This window comes from Manis pentadactyla, chromosome 9 (genome assembly GCF_030020395.1).
Source record: "Manis pentadactyla isolate mManPen7 chromosome 9, mManPen7.hap1, whole genome shotgun sequence".
Taxonomy (NCBI): Eukaryota; Metazoa; Chordata; class Mammalia; order Pholidota; family Manidae; genus Manis; species Manis pentadactyla.
The window spans coordinates 11982934-11998696 of NC_080027.1; the positions used below are offsets into that span (position 1 = coordinate 11982934).

Consider the following 15763-nt stretch of genomic DNA (forward strand, 5'->3'; position numbering starts at 1 on the left):
CCACTCTGCCCCCAGCCTCCAAGCCCTTGAAGAACCAGGTTACCCTGGCCTCATTTCCCCATGATAATGACCTCCAGTTTGCTGGGTTGACCCACGTCAAGCCTCTTTTTAGACCTAAGAAATTCACTATAGGTCAGGATGATGTTATAAGCAGTATTAATGTTAAAAGGCAGTGAATGGCTACTTTCCTGGTACACAACTTTATTCACCCACGATTCTGTGTTCAAAAATGAAAGACTGAAGTGAAGCGCACAGCCAAGCCTCAGCCACTGCTCAGGCTCACAGTGGAGAGTGGAGCACATAGCAGCTGATTCCTGCCCCGCCTGCTGTCTGTATAATACAGAAGATCAGATAGGAATCAGATAAGTGACAAGTTCCAGTCTATTGACCAATAGAATGACATGGACCCTAGGAAGCCCCCCCACACCCCACTACACACACACAGGAGTATGTTTTTGAGATCTAGTGAAATATAAAAAAAGGGAACAGGTGGCTTTTCTCCTTGTCTCCGGCTTGGCAATTGGAGGTTTCAGGGCAATAGTATTTGCCTTGGTGACCTCCTGCAGAAAAGCCGTGTTATTTTATTGTTTTCCACAAGCAACCATTTCTTTTCAGGGCATAGAGAAAATCTTCGGATCTACCCCATCTTTAGCATAATTGGCCAACGGCCCTGGCTGAGCAGACCCCTGACTATCATCAGCCATGACAAAGACAGAGTCAGGACCAGCATAACACAGCCCCAGATGGTCTCCAAACATAGGATCTAGTAGATCCAATAGCCCACAGAATAATTATCCCTTTCGCTTGAGAAAAGCAGATTCAGAAGTATTCCACAATAAACAATTGGATAAATGTAACTAAACGATCCATCATGGGACAAAATAGAATAATACATCAGTATTACAGCCTTCTCTTATTCTTCAAGTACAACTGTAAAATACCCACTGAATGAAGGAAGAAAAAGTCATACTCTGTGGAGTGTTCAGGGAACCTGGGTATTTATACTTAAGGTGGCAAACCTGGGGTTGGGGGAGAAATAAATTAGAAATTTTAGAAGGAAATGTATATGGGGTGAAAAGTTAATGCAGAAATTATCATTTTAACATGTGAAACGTAAGTGTAAGTAGGGCAGCCCAGTGACATGATCCTGCAGAATGAGTTGGTCATGTGTGTGGAGAGGTAATGAAAATGTGGTTTGGGCGTCATCTACGTACATGGCAGCTGAAGCAATCTGAGGGCATAAATCCTCAAGGACAGGACACAAAAGAAGGAAGCATAAGGTCAGGGAGACACCCTCAGACATGAGTGGAAGAAAAGTCCCAGGAACAATGACAGGGTGGAATAGAGTAGTGAAAGACTGGGGACAGATTAGCATACAAAAATATGATAAAGCAGGTACCAAAAATCAAGGGGGAAATATGAACAGAGAAAAATGGATTAGTCATTTAGAGAAAAATATGTTTGCATTCTTAACTTTCCCAACCCACAAGGGTGAGCTCCAGACTTGTGCTATCCAATACAGTAGCTACAAGCACTTGAAAGGTGGCTAGTCCAAAATGTGCTGTAAGTATGAAATCCTTGCCAGATTTCAAAGACTGAAGAGGGGGAAAAAAACTTTGTATCTCAACAATTTTAATACAGATTACATGTTGAAATATTTTAGCTATATTGGGTTTCAAAAGAAAGTTAATTTCAACTGCTTCATTTTACTTTTTAAGTGTGTTACTAGAAAGTTTTAATGTGGCTCCTATTATATTTCTGTTTGGACAGCACTGCTCTAGATGGACTACAGACCTAAATGTGAAAGGTAAAATCATTAATGTTAATAGAAGAAAATGTAGGAGAATATATTTGTGACTCAGAGGTATAGAAAAGGACATCCTATACAAAACTCCAAAAGCACAAAATTAAGGGTTTCTATTCATTGAAGGACACCATGGACAAAATTAATAATTTGGTGGAATAAGGGGAGATACTTGAAACCAGTAAGAGATTAGTACCTGGAACGTACAAGAAAATCCTGCACATCAACAACAAAAAAGGAGACTACAACCAAACAAGAAAGATGGGCAAAAGATATGAACAGGAAATTTCCAAAAAAGTAAATGCAAAAAACAAGAAGAGATGCTTAAAATCACTAGCAAGCAGAGAAATGCAAATTAAAGCAACTGTGATATATCACTTTATACCTATTAAGCTGTAAAAAATTAGGGAACTGGATGTCAAACATTGACAGACAGGGTCCCTCATGTGCTGCAGGTGAGAGGGTACCTTGGTGGTTTTTCTAGAGAAGAACCGGGCACTACTTAGACAAGTTAGTCCTATGGATGGATACCCTACGGCCCAGCAGCCTAGCACTTCCAACCCTGGGTTATATCTCCCAAATTCTCACAGGGATCTATTAGGGCAAATATAATTACCATAAGGATGTTAACTGCAACCTAGTTTATATCTGGGGACTTGGAGGCAACTCTCTCAGACATGACACCTAACATGCGCTGGTTGTATACTGTGGAGATCACTCAGTGGTTAGATGTAACATAGCAACAGAGCACTTAGTGAGAAAAGAACCAATTAGCTAAACAACACAATTTACATAAAGATTTCCATAAATGAAGTACCTAAGTACACAATTGGCAGACCTTGTTTAGACACCTATTAAAAGAAACCAGCTGTAAACAGGCATACTTGCAACAGTCTGAGGGAAAGTTTAATATAAATATTAGATATTAGTATAGCACGGAGGTTTCAATTAGAGGCAGATTGTGAAGACTTTATGGGGAAAATTACATTATATTTGGGATTTGCTTTTTAAAACTCCAGCCAAAAAATAAAGGGGATAGATGAAACAAGATAAGCAAAATGTTGATAATTGTCAAAGCTGAGTAAAGAGTCCATAGGAGTTCATAATAATATTCTCCATTTGTCCCTTTTTGAAAATTTCCACAATAAAACATTTTTTTTAATCGAAAAAAGTAAATGCACACTAAAAAGACATGTCTTGGAAGAACACAAAGTAAAATGCAAATTAAATTCATTATAATGGTTGCCTATGAAGGAAGGGGAAAGGAAATAAAAGGGATAAATAAGAATAGGGAAATCGGGGAAAGGAGATGGAACAGGGCTGCCAGAGCTATGAGAAGGAACAGAGGAGAAACGGATGATGAATGACATGAAAATTTCACAAGGGTGAAAACTGTTAAAAGGACATTAGATGACCTCAGAAACTTTTGGGAATTGGAGAGAATAGAACCCAAAATACAGTGTATGAAGGTGGGTGATAGCAGGTTCAGACTCTCCACTTGTGAAGTCTGTCCTGAAACACAGGGAAGAAACCCAACTTCGAAAACAACAACAGTGAAGATGAGTGAAAGTGCTTTCATAAATCGGGTAGTATGTCCCTATACATGCCTTAAAAGTTCGAGTGTAGAGAGAAACCGGGAATGACCAACATTATTAGGGAAGGGGAGAGAATCAGGTAAGAGACAAGCATGAGTTATTACAGTTGTTAAGGACAGTGCCTCTACTGGGAAACAAAGAATTTAGGGAAAGAAACATCATAGTAGTTGGGGAGGAAGAGGGCAGCCTAGGGAATCTGTGCTTGATGGCATCACAGAAGATTCTATGGAGCCAACACACTGAGAAATGATGACTGACAACACCCTGGCAGGCTTTACTCGGAGATAAACAGTGCATCAATCTCTATAAAAGTCTATCCTTTGTTCAAGGGTGACAGTGAGTAATACACCTAATAGCTTCCCTTTTGCCACCAGGAGGTGCCCTTGGACCACAGCTGAATTTTGAATACTAGAAAGTGCCTGGGGACTCACGGTTGCCTAGTCCTCCAACAGCTTGGGGTGGACGTGGAGATCATGTCCCACACCCCCAAAACAAGGAACCTCTCCGGGCCGCTGTACGAGGTATTCCTTTGGTGTGCTCACCACGGACCAGGAACTGTGAAGGACACACTATTAGAGCTAATACTCTAGCTGAAGAGAGAAAAACAGCCCACTGTGTACACGAGCAAACAAAACATGACGAAGTGTTGCCCGGATAGAATGCCTCTTAGAGCTATCCCAGCTCTGCCATCTTTGATTCTCAGTTTCCTCACCAATGAATACGTTTGCAATGAAAAATTCTTAATCCTGTTTAAAGCTCTACAAAAACTGACTAGGACTGATTAAAATATGGCGCTTCGGTATTCCTAAAATGCTGTCCCAAGCCGCCACAGAAGCTGGACAGCCCGATAGGAGAACCCCTTTGCTGGGACCCAGTGAGATGACCCTTTGTCATCATCTCCCGCCCCTCCCTCCCCGCCCAGCTGGCCTAATAGCATGAGCATGATCCACTGTGATGCCTAGTGACTCCCCCGGGGTTCTGATTTCACCTCGGCAGTGGTTGCGTCCCGAACCCTTCTGACGCTCGACCCCTTCCAGGGTGGGGATTGGCTAGCCCGGGCTGGGGGCGGGCCAACCTCCGCGCGCACCGCCGTCTCCGGCAGGCCCCGCCCCCGTGTTGGGGCGGTTGGGAGCCGAGGCCGGGGCAGCCATTTGTGTGCGGCCACGGGATTGGTCACCCGGCTCCGGCGAGGCGGAGGGACGGAAGCAGCGCGCCCTCGCGCGTGCGTGAGCTGGCGCGCGAGGAAGGGCCCGGTCGCGCCGAGGCTCGAACGGCCGTCGCCATTTTGTAGGGTTCTCCTGACGCGGGAGCCGCCGCCACCGCCGCCGCCACCCGGAGGTGCGAGGGGGTCTCGTGGGTGTGTGGGACCCCGAGGGTGGGCCGGGCCTTCGGCAGACGGGGCCGACCCGAGGTTTGGGTTTCTCTTGCCGCGGGAGGTCCTGCGGAGACAACGGGAGGAGGCGGGGCTGGGTCTCCGGAGGGGGCGGGGCAGGGGTCGGGTCGAGTCTTTGTTGGGGCGGTGGAGCTGAGGTTGGGTCGCTGAATGGGGGGTAGGGGGGCTGTCCCGGTTTGGGACTGAGGAGATCTTTTTAGTCTGAGAAAATCTTGAAAGGTGTTACCGCACGGAGGAGAGGTACTCAGATTTCCCTCCAAAATCTTACCAGGGACAGTACGATATATGCCTCTTGCCCCCTGCTTGGGCTCTTCTCTTTTCTGCCCCCAAAAGAGTATTTTAAGACACGAAACAGCTAACCCTGTTACTTAAATGCAATTCGCGGAGATGATGGGCTGTGCGGTGCATGCTGACCCGACCTCCTCCTTACGTGTCACACAGCGCACAGTACTTAAGAACAAGCCTTTCCCCTCTTTTGAGAATAACGAATGTGTGAAAGGATCTTGAAGGTGTACTTCTAAAGAGGATTAAACCAAAATGCAGTGTGCACAATTTCCCACTCCACCTCCGACTTTTGGAAATCCCTATTCTCTCCCAGGCTCTTGTCAGGATGGTGAAGCTGTTCATCGGAAACCTGCCCCGGGAGGCCACAGAGCAGGAGATCCGCTCACTCTTCGAGCAGTATGGGAAGGTGCTGGAATGTGACATCATCAAGAACTACGGCTTTGTGCACATAGAAGACAAGACGGCAGCTGAGGATGCCATACGCAACCTGCACCACTACAAGCTGCATGGGGTGAACATCAATGTGGAAGCCAGCAAGAATAAGAGCAAAGCTTCAACCAAGTTACATGTGGGCAACATCAGTCCCACTTGTACCAACCAAGAGCTTCGGGCCAAGTTCGAGGAGTATGGTCCAGTCATCGAATGTGACATCGTGAAAGATTATGCCTTTGTACATATGGAGCGGGCAGAGGATGCAGTGGAGGCCATCAGGGGCCTTGACAACACAGAGTTTCAAGGTGAACTGCTCTGGGGTCTGGGTGGCAGAACTCAGTGGGGTCTAGCTCTAAGCAGAGGCAACAACACAGGACCAGGGGCTGGCACGGTGGTGTCTTCCATTCTGTTTCAACTGTAAATAGTAGAAAGATTACATGTTTACCACTTCAGATTTGCCAAGATGTTCCTCAACAACTGTGCAGAATCACAAACTGTGGGTTACTTTATCCTGCAGGCTTCATTCACTTCAGTGCTTTTGGAAGTTTAATCTGCCTGGGCAAATGAGTACGTCATGAGAGAAGGGAGGATAAAGGTCTGTGGCTTATCTGCTTTTTTTAAAATGACCAGGAAACCTTATATTTGGGAGTTTAAATGCTTAGGATTTATATTCTTTGCTGCCTTGGGCAATGAGTTGTGGTAGGAAAGAGGAACAAAAACATTAGAGGAATCCTTATTAGAAATCTGGGTGGTGAATCTGGATTTGGGGGAGTATCTGCTGAGTGTTCAAATTTGGTAAGTATGTGACCTATACAAGCAGAGCCAAAAACCATGCCATGGACTGTTTTGCCCCACCTACTATTATTTAAGGGGAGAAAAAGGAAGTTTTTAAACATACTAGGTTGAATGGGAATGATGGTTCTGCTTCTGAGATTCCAGGGAGGGTGTCATAGAGCATACCATAGTATATATACACCAATAATAAGGGTACATATATTGTCATTTATACCACGGGAAGTGTCTGAAGACTCCAGAACTGTGCTATAGTAATGTAGATGCCACTAGCCACATGTGGCTATTAAATTGAAATTAAGTTCTAAAATTCATTTTCTCAGTTGTACTACACTCATTTCAAGCACTCAGAAGTCACATGAGGCTAGTGGCTACCATTTTAGCACAGATATGGAACATGTCCATCATCATAGAAAATTCTGTTTTGGACAGTGCTGTTCTGTGAGTTTTTTGTTGACATTCTCATCTTGGACCACACATTTACAGTCACTTTTCAGGTTCATAAATTAACACCATTTTTTCTGAGTGCTGCTAACAGGGCTGTTACAAGGTAGTTAAGGGTAAACCTAGAACAGTGGGAAAAGAAATGGGAGAGGTAAAGTTGACCAGAAAAGAGTAACATAGTTTGCAAATAGTGCATCAAATGTCTCTAGCCTTAGCCAGTAGTGCCCTGGTCTTTAGCTGCTCTTAAAAGCACAGGGCAAGAGTCATAGACACACTTGCTACTGTTAACTAGTCCAATGACTCTGGACAGTGTTTTAACCTCTTGTGCTTCATTTTCTCTGCTAATGATCCCTCCCTCACAGGGTGGTAGCAAGGCTAGATTGAGGTGGTAGATGTGAAAGGATTTTGACAGTAAAAGCACAATATGATTAAAGGTGAGTGTTGTTTGCAACAATGAGTGTTTCTGTGCTGGTTAGAAACTTTAAAAAATAGTTTTCTTATTTACTTTTCTTATTTATATTTTTCTTTTATTTTGGAAAGCTGTTGCACTTCAGACAGCTCTAAGGAGGATAACCCTAATTATATTTATTTGATGGGGAAGGAGATCATGAATGGACAGTGTGAGGAGGTATGGGAGTTTTCTTTTGACAGGTATTAAGCAAAATGTAAAAAGAATGCACTTAAAAGTCAGGCACAGTCCCTGCAGAGAGATTCTAGCAGAGTAATGCTGCACATCCTTACATTTTTAGTACACAATTGAATGAAAGAAGGGGCAGAAATGTTATATAGAAGTCAGTTAATTGGGGGGACTTGGGAGGAATGTGTGTTTTAATAAAGCAGTGTACTTTAATATAATAATCTTTAGGAAGTGACTATCTGAGTAACAATGATCCATGAAATGTTTTTAAATGTCATCATTGGAAAAGAAAAATCCTTTGTCTCGTTTTTAGCCTGGTCTCTCTGGAGAAAGCACTCTACACATTCATTTTTATAACCAGCTGTTTTTTTCCCGATGACAAGAGAAAGTTCAGTGTTGGATAATAAGTTGCACTTTCACAGAAAATGCAATCTAGCTACCAATTTGTCATGTTTTTTGATAAAGTTTTTTTCTGTCACCTGCTGAAGGTGGCCTCTGAAAAGTGCCACTTCGGGCATCCTTTGAACTTTAATGGTTGCCATTTACATAGGATAGCATGTAATGCCATTACACTGCACATGATAGGAGCTCTGCAGTTAGGACTCCAAATTACCCATCTCTAACGTTTTAATACTCTTTTCTGTTCCAGCTTTCAAAAGAAAACGCTTTTATTGGACTGATTTTCTGGAAAATGTTGGCAGCGTATTTCAGTAACTTTTGGGGGTCTCAGAAAATTTTAAGCTTTTGGCCTCTCCAAGTGTGGTAGTATTAGAATTTAATCTTCCAATTTGCTTTGCTTTGATTCCTTAAGGTAATAGGGAAGCACAGTATTTTTTTCAATCATTATAAGAATTTTAGAGGATTTAAAAGCCTAGTTAAAACCTTTGGAAAGATTGTATTTCAAAAACCTGTCACTTCTGTTACAGATGTTTTTATTCTAAGTAAACATTTTTACCTGAATCCTTCCACAGCTTCTGCAGAGATAGAAGTTGCCACAGATGCTTATAAACTTAAAGAGTTCCACTCTCCAAATAAAACAGGGTTGAAAATTAGATATATTTTGGAATCTCTGGATTTTGTTTCTCAAAAAAATGGACTCAGAATCTATAAAAGTAAAGAGCAAGTTAAATTGAAATTTTTTTCTTAAAAATATACTTCTGGGCCTCTGGATTGGTTGCTTTGTGGATTGTCATGGTTACCCTGACTTCAGAGTTGGAGCACAGTTGGTGTCTATTACACAGATTAATGTCACCATGTGTGTTTGAAAGCTAAGTAACTTGTAACCCTCCAATCACAGTTATAGGGAACTCTACATTTGGAATCTAAATGGGGGCAAAAACCTGTGTATTTCTGTCTTAGCATTTGGCCCTTAATAATTTCTAAGCATTGGAATGGGAGTATGTAAATCCCTGAAAACAATGGGATGGCTAAATGCTGCCCGCCTTTCTGAGAATACTGCCATATGGTATCTGTTGATTGTGTCAGTGGTGACGGTAGATGCCGCCCCTGTGCTCGCAGCTGGAAGTAAAAGCTTGAGCACCTTTGTTTCTGATAAAGAAAGGGTTTTAAGTTGGAGGTGACAATGGCTAGAAACAGGGATGGTAGGAATCTTAGACACTAGGCAGAACTGAGTGTGACTACAGTGATGTTACTGCACTAACCCGCTCCCCTCTTGAGGGTCAGTGCGTGGTGCTGTTCTGGCCGCCGTCCTGAATTTGGCTGTTTCCCACGGGATGGTGGAGCACCAGGCCTGTCACATACCTGCATCCAGAACAAGGTCTGTTAAAGAGAGAGCAACGTGCTGACCACGGAGGGGGGATTTGTTCTGAGCAGCCCTTGAGAGTGACCCGAGGCCACTGCTGTCTATGTACTCGCTGCCTTTTGGCTGCACACTCTGCAAAGCATTGCTTTGATCTCCAAAGTCAAGCAGTTTGGGACTAAATACTACCAGGACTACTACTATCCTCAAACTGCTTTCCTTAGGAAGGGTTCCTGGGCTTGATTGTACGGAAGTCAGGGTAGAGATTGTTTCTTCTCTTAACCATTCCTAGCGCTGGTCATTTCCTAGAAGCATGGGTGTGGCTTGTTTATATAGGTCTTTAGGCAAATGCTGCATTTTTCTAACAAGTAAATAATCCCTTGTAAAGAATTGTAAGCTGAATGACAGGATGAACTGCTGATTGTTCATTACATGGCAACAGTGTCCCTAAGAAACCAGTACTGCTTTAAGATGTAATTCTTGCTGTTGAGAGACCTTGGTCAAATAGTTTTCTTCTCCACACTAGGCATGGTTTCACCCTTGCTGAATGAAGTGGGGTTGGGGTTGGAATCTGAAGGGTTTTATAACTGCTAGGGGTACTGGAGAGGAAGCAGAGGATGAGCCAGGTATGATTTGATTTGTGTACCCAACGTAGCCTTCTGGTGGCGCCTGTAAAAATGGCTGGAAGAAACAAGATGGACAGAAGATTGCTGTGGTTTTCAAGCTACAGTAAATGCTCAGGCTTTATGTGGCCCTGGGCAATTCAGTGAGAGGCTGGTAAGATGCTTTCCAAATGTGGAATAACTGATGTTTTGTTTGGTGTGTGATTTGTAAAAATTGGCTTGTTTTGAATCGTTGCAATTAATAATGTCTTAGCAGTGAAAATCGAAACTTTTTCGATTTCTGTGTGTGGAGCTGGGGGAGGTAAGTTGTGGACACATAACTAGGAAATCCTATCTACCAGGTGTAAGTGGAAAGTAACGACTGGTCTCTGAAGACTCAGATTTTCTCTCATAAACTTTAACGTCTTTTGGAGGGGGTTGCTGAAATAGGGCTGCAGGAGTGTGTGTATGTATGTGTGTCTTATGCCAACTTTTTACTTTCATTTGGGGGAGGATAAAGAATGTCAGTGAGTTATAATAAATCTTCTTACATCTATTTCCTCAAGGCAAACGAATGCACGTGCAGTTGTCCACCAGCCGGCTTCGGACTGCCCCCGGGATGGGAGACCAGAGCGGCTGCTATCGGTGCGGGAAAGAGGGGCACTGGTCCAAAGAGTGTCCGGTAGATCGTACGGGTCGTGTGGCAGACTTTACCGAGCAGTATAATGAGCAGTATGGAGCAGTGCGTACGCCTTACACCATGGGCTACGGGGAATCCATGTATTACAACGATGCATATGGAGCTCTCGACTACTATAAGCGCTACCGGGTCCGCTCCTACGAAGCGGTGGCGGCAGCAGCAGCAGCTTCCGCGTACAACTATGCAGAGCAGACCATGTCCCACCTGCCTCAAGTTCAGAGCACAGCCGTGACCAGTCACCTCAACTCCACTTCCGTTGATCCCTACGACAGACACCTGTTGCCTAACTCAGGTGCTGCCGCCACCTCAGCTGCTATGGCTGCTGCCGCTGCCACCACTTCCTCCTATTATGGAAGGGACAGGAGCCCCCTGCGTCGTGCTGCGGCTGTGCTCCCCACAGTTGGAGAGGGCTACGGTTATGGGCCAGAGAGTGAGCTGTCTCAGGCTTCAGCAGCTGCACGGAATTCTCTCTATGACATGGCCCGGTATGAGCGAGAGCAGTATGTGGACCGAGCGCGGTACTCAGCCTTTTAAAAACTGGAGGTGAGAGTGGGGTGGGTGTGGTTAAGAGAGTCCGTCTAGTTCCCTTGAAAGAGACCCATGCTGCATAGGGGAGGCTAAAGCCACCTATTTGCTTTCAGGACAGTATCCAAAAGGTATAAATATATAGTAGTATTAATTATTTCTCTAGCTTAGGCAAGAAATTCATTTGGCCTTTTGAGGTTTTAGCGTATGACTCCAACCAAATAGTTCCTTGTGAGAGAATGACAAACGCAGTTTGTTTGAATATTGTTCTTTAATGAAGTGTAAGCAGATCTGGGTTACAGAAACAGTTAAGCAAACTAATATTTTCTGAGTGCCCTGTGTATACTTTATCATTTAATCTACACTAAGCCTTTAAAATATTTTCTCTTTTACAGAAAAGGGAACTAAGACTCAAAGGTTAAGTGCTTTGCCTAAAGTCACATGGTGACTGAAAGGTAGAGTCAGAATTCAGACTCAGGTCTGGCTGACTCCAAAACTCGTTCTCTTTCCACTCCAAAAGTTACTATGGTATAAATTGAAAAGTACAGTTTCAGGAGTTAATAATGTCACAGTGAGAATTTTAACTGTAACTTTAGACTTCAAACTTGCTAATAAAACTAGTACTTAGCTCATTAGCTTTTATCAGAGGGAAGTCTTCTAATACATACCTATAAACCAAAGTGCTATAAATTTTAGACGTTTAGGTCTAAGACACATGAAAGAATGTTTTGATGTCGCTGTCCCATAGAGTCTTTCCTTTTTACTAATCCAGAGCATATTCTATCTGAGCACCTGAGCCATATTTCTGCATAGCCTATGATGCTATCATTTAGAGCCTCATGCTTCCTGCTTCTGCCAGCAGTTTTTGTTTGCAAGGAACATGTAAGAAACTAGATGAAACAGGTAATTTTCTGACATATATAAAAATCCTATTGGTGGTGCTCCTGGAAGTTTAATTTCCTACTTCAGAAAATGTGTGACAAAAATGTTGGAATGACAAGAATAACTAAGGGTTTCTAGAAATTAATAAATCTCTTCATCTGAGTAGAAATAGCATCATGAGAACTCTCTATTCTCATGATTTTCCTTATACTTTGAGCATTACTTGAATTGGAGGCCTAGTAGCAGAGTTAAACTGAGTCATCACTGAGTTGCCAGGGTTCCTGACTTAGCCCTTTGGTGTATGTGTAGAAAAAAAAAAAGTGATAGAAATTTGTTCTTTTACATAGTGAAAAGTGCAGTCCCCCTTTGCCTGTGATATTACATACTTTGTGACCTTGACAAGACTGGGATCTCCTGACACCACTAACAGTGTGTTGATATGCACAAAGTGGTATAGTCTTGCAACTTGTGTAGTTTGCCATTAATTTTTACTTTTAACGCAGCTGGACCTGCCATGAAGCGGGATATGCCTCTGAAGTAAAGTGGTATTTATCAGATAACTTCTATTTCTTTCAAATGTTTGAAAGTTAAATATTAAATTAGTATATTGTAGTCTTTAAAGGGTATTGCTAAGGTTATTTTGAAGTGAATATTAACTGCAAGTAGTGGTTGTTTGACTAACTTCTTTTTAGTGATGACTTTTAAAGAAACTTACCTTCCAGGTGTGAACCTCAAATGGACTGAATAACCCTGAGTTGGTTGCAGTCCCAGGAGCCTGATGTTAATGAGGCTGCCAGGATGAAATACTCCAGAACTGTTGGGGATCCAAATTCGGGTCTCACCCTAGCAGAACTGATTCAAGAACGTCACAACTTTTGAAGTCGATTGGCACAGATCAAGACCAAGATTTGGCCCTTTGTCTGTAATAAGTAGAGGAACTTGGTGTGAGTTAACTTTTTTTTTCCCCCAGCCATTGGTGTCTGGAGTGTTCCCATCATCAATGGAAGAATTAGAGAATTTTAGGATTTCTTTTGATTTGGTCAATTAGGGGAAGTACTGGAATTGTGGCTCCAAATCTGTAACAGTATGACATGCAGGTGTGTTGGAGATGAATGAACCATTCCTTGGTATTGTGATTAACATTTCTGAAAACTTGTTTAATATGAAAGATTAAAATGAAACAAATTTAGAATAGTGCAATTGGCTGTATTTGAAATCTTAGCATCTTCTGCTTTTTCTAGATCCAAAAAAGTTCTTGATATCTGTATGCCCTTTGTTGCGACAGTTAGCCTTGTATCACAGAGGCGATCTTGCCTAAAAGATGGATAAGAAAATGAGAAAGATGGGTTTATCACCAACACAGCAGTCTTCTAGGTAGACTGCTGCTTGTTCTCTATATAGCTATAAGTAGGTTCCTATATATATACATAGCCATAGTAGACTCCTAGGTAATTCCATGGGATGTAAGTTTGATCCAGTCTGACTTGGCTTTGTTTTGTTCTTTGTTCTTTTCCCCCTGGAATACAGGACGGGACCAGGGCCCTTGTACTCGGAGCCAAGCTGCTCTCCAGGCATTGTGTAAGCCTCTTGTGTTGTGCTCTCTTTCAGGTAGGATAATTGCGGACTGAACCCTCGGGCTGCGGTCATATATGAGAACTTGCTCCGCGCGGTCCCCTTTGCCGGGATGTTTCCATTGCTTCATGTTTCAGTAAACAGAGGAATTTGTGACCAACTATGTTTTCTTTCTTAATTTAATTCTTCTAAGTTGACTTTTCTTTCCTCCTGATACTAGTCTCTGTAGCCTTTCACTCTGTTCCTTACATTCTCAGCCTCTGAGCAGCCCTAGGTAAGGATTATGCTGGCATCCCCTTTTTCCTGTACAGTGGAACCCCTCTTATCTTGCTTTCCTTAGGAGTTGAACCCTTCTCCCTGTCTACCTGCAACATCTCCTTTCCCTTTAAAACGACCATGTAGTGGCAAGTGACCTGTTGCTCTTCTGTTAGCTCTGGACTCTAACACTGAAGCTAATCTTCTGAAATTGCTAGGACCATTGGGGTTTTGATGGTGGGGGTTTCTTTGTTGTTGTTTTGTTTGTTTTTTTAATGTCTGACCTGTGATCGTGGTACAGCATTTGCTGAAATTTAGTTTTGTTTTACTCTACTCCTCCCACTTTTTTTTTTAAATATTTTGACAAATAAACGTTTCTAACACTTAAATAAATGTCTTTGTGTGATTGTTATTACCAGCATCTTCTGACTTTTCCTTAGTTGTGTTCAAACTAAATTCAAGTGAATATCGGAAATTTAGATGCAGAAGTATTTAATGAGGTAATATGGCCTCAGCATTGGGTGGAAAGAAGTTAGCCAGCAGCTTAAGACATTAATAAATATGCTATGGTAGGCTTCTTCTTTCTAACCAGAACTGCTCTTTCCAATATAAAGGCTGTCAAACACAGGTTAGTGTGATAGAACTAAGCCCCACACAGAGAACCCTGTACCATCAGGACAAGGCTAAGCCAGAATATCACTGAAGACCTGTTGGGTTGACTCAGTTTAACTACATAGTATGTGTTCTTTTGAATTATTTATAAAGTACTTGAGGTCTGTCTTCCCATGGTGTTAATATTCTGCTACAAAAAAAAAACATTCTGCTATGGTTAGACAGTTAGACTTTGGCTAAAAATGAAAAAGCTGTGGATTGAAAGAGGGAAAACATATTTTGAGAAAACGTTATTTTGAGAAAAGCAAGTAGGTTACTAATGATGAGTAGTGACAACATTCTATAATAAAATGTGTTTTGTCTTCTAGAAATTTTTTAAAGATCAAAGGCGTCAGATACCCCATAAAATCACTTTAATGATGGCTGCAACCCTACTTAAGCTTTATTGTATCCTGTATGGAAATGCTGACCCATAAATTACTACTACCTGTGAATTTTTATCTATAATTACATAGCATTTTCATACATATTTTATACTTAGTCCTGACATAGGTGAAGCAGAATTTTTCCCTGATTTTTTTGGGCTAGGATACCAAAATCTAGAAAGGTTTGCCTATCCATGCATACACTCCAACTAGTGTCAAGTACACAAGGCCCAGGACACAGGACTGTCCCTCTTACAAAAAGAAAAACAAGGCACATACTGGGATTTCCTTGGGGTGTGCAACGCTCCAGGCAGGGCGAAGAAATGTATACAGGGTTTGCTGGCCTTGCCAAAATCTCTGGTCCTCTGTGCTAACTTTAATATAGCAGTTTAACAAATCTTGATTTCTATCACACTAGCAGGGAAGAACTGGATTCTGCAACAGTTTTCCATCAGCACTGTCCCAATAAAACTTTTTGACATTGTAGGAAGGATCGCTATAGCTGTGCCATCCCATTTGTAACCACTAGCTACATGGGGGTATTAAGTACTTGAAATGTGGCTAGTGAAGCTGAGAAGCTCAATTTTTTATTTTATAATTAGCTCATGGCTAGTGGCTGCTGTATTGAACACAACTTAGTAAATAAGTTCTTACATGAAAAATTGTATGTTGGTATGAAAATCCCTTTTTATTTACCAAGTTTCTCATTTACAGACCATTTCAGAGTCCCAGGAGGCCTCTCACACTAAGTTCCTGAATTCATTTATCAGTGTTTTGAATTCTTACAATGAGCCAGGATTTGGGTAACAAATGAGACAGGTGGTTTCCTAGTAGACAAGTAAACCTTAATTACAGCTGTGATTATTAGTGAGACAGGGACCGTAGATGTAGTCAGAGTAGGGTGAGGGCCTCTGGAGGGGGCAGGGCAGGATATCTGCAGTCAGAGCAATGTAACTACATGCAAGGAACCCCCCCTGCTAAAACTCTATGTTAAACATTGAGCTCTAGAATCATTCTTCAGTAAAATCAGTTAATGTTCCCCAGATAAA

At 42.3% G+C, this 15763-nt stretch overlaps 2 protein-coding genes and 1 long non-coding RNA gene across 7 annotated transcripts in view; 1 reads left to right on the forward strand and 2 right to left on the reverse strand.

Moving 5' to 3' along the window:
• Positions 1–41: 41 nt before the first annotated feature.
• On the reverse strand, positions 42–5384 carry LOC118934705 (uncharacterized). The gene is made up of 3 exons (XR_005033567.2): positions 5061–5384; positions 4388–4838; positions 42–3954 (listed from the first exon to the last, which is right to left on the reverse strand). It is a non-coding gene; the product is annotated as an uncharacterized LOC118934705 (long non-coding RNA).
• LOC118934691 (RNA-binding protein 4B) lies at positions 4562–14070 on the forward strand. Of its 5 annotated transcripts, none has more exons than XR_005033560.2 (5): positions 4562–4737; positions 5391–5814; positions 10310–10986; positions 12573–12794; positions 13378–14070. XR_005033560.2 is itself a non-coding variant. In XM_036930364.2 (4 exons), the coding sequence occupies exons 2-3, from the start codon at positions 5403–5405 to the stop codon at positions 10975–10977; spliced, it is 1080 nt and encodes a 359-aa protein (XP_036786259.2). In that variant the 5' UTR covers positions 4562–4737; positions 5391–5402; the 3' UTR covers positions 10978–10986; positions 12573–14070. The 5 variants fall into 5 exon arrangements, 3 of the variants coding, with proteins under 3 accessions (XP_036786259.2, XP_036786280.2, XP_036786271.2); XR_005033564.2 differs by having other exon boundaries at positions 13459–14070; XM_036930364.2 differs by having other exon boundaries at positions 12573–14070.
• RBM14 (RNA binding motif protein 14) overlaps positions 12981–15763 on the reverse strand; it is a 38836-nt gene continuing 36053 nt past the window's right edge. Inside the window, exon 3 of the mRNA XM_036930334.2 lies at positions 12981–13164. Within this exon, the coding sequence (XP_036786229.1) occupies positions 13136–13164 (29 nt within the window). The 3' untranslated portion in view covers positions 12981–13135. The remainder of the gene's footprint in view (positions 13165–15763) is intronic.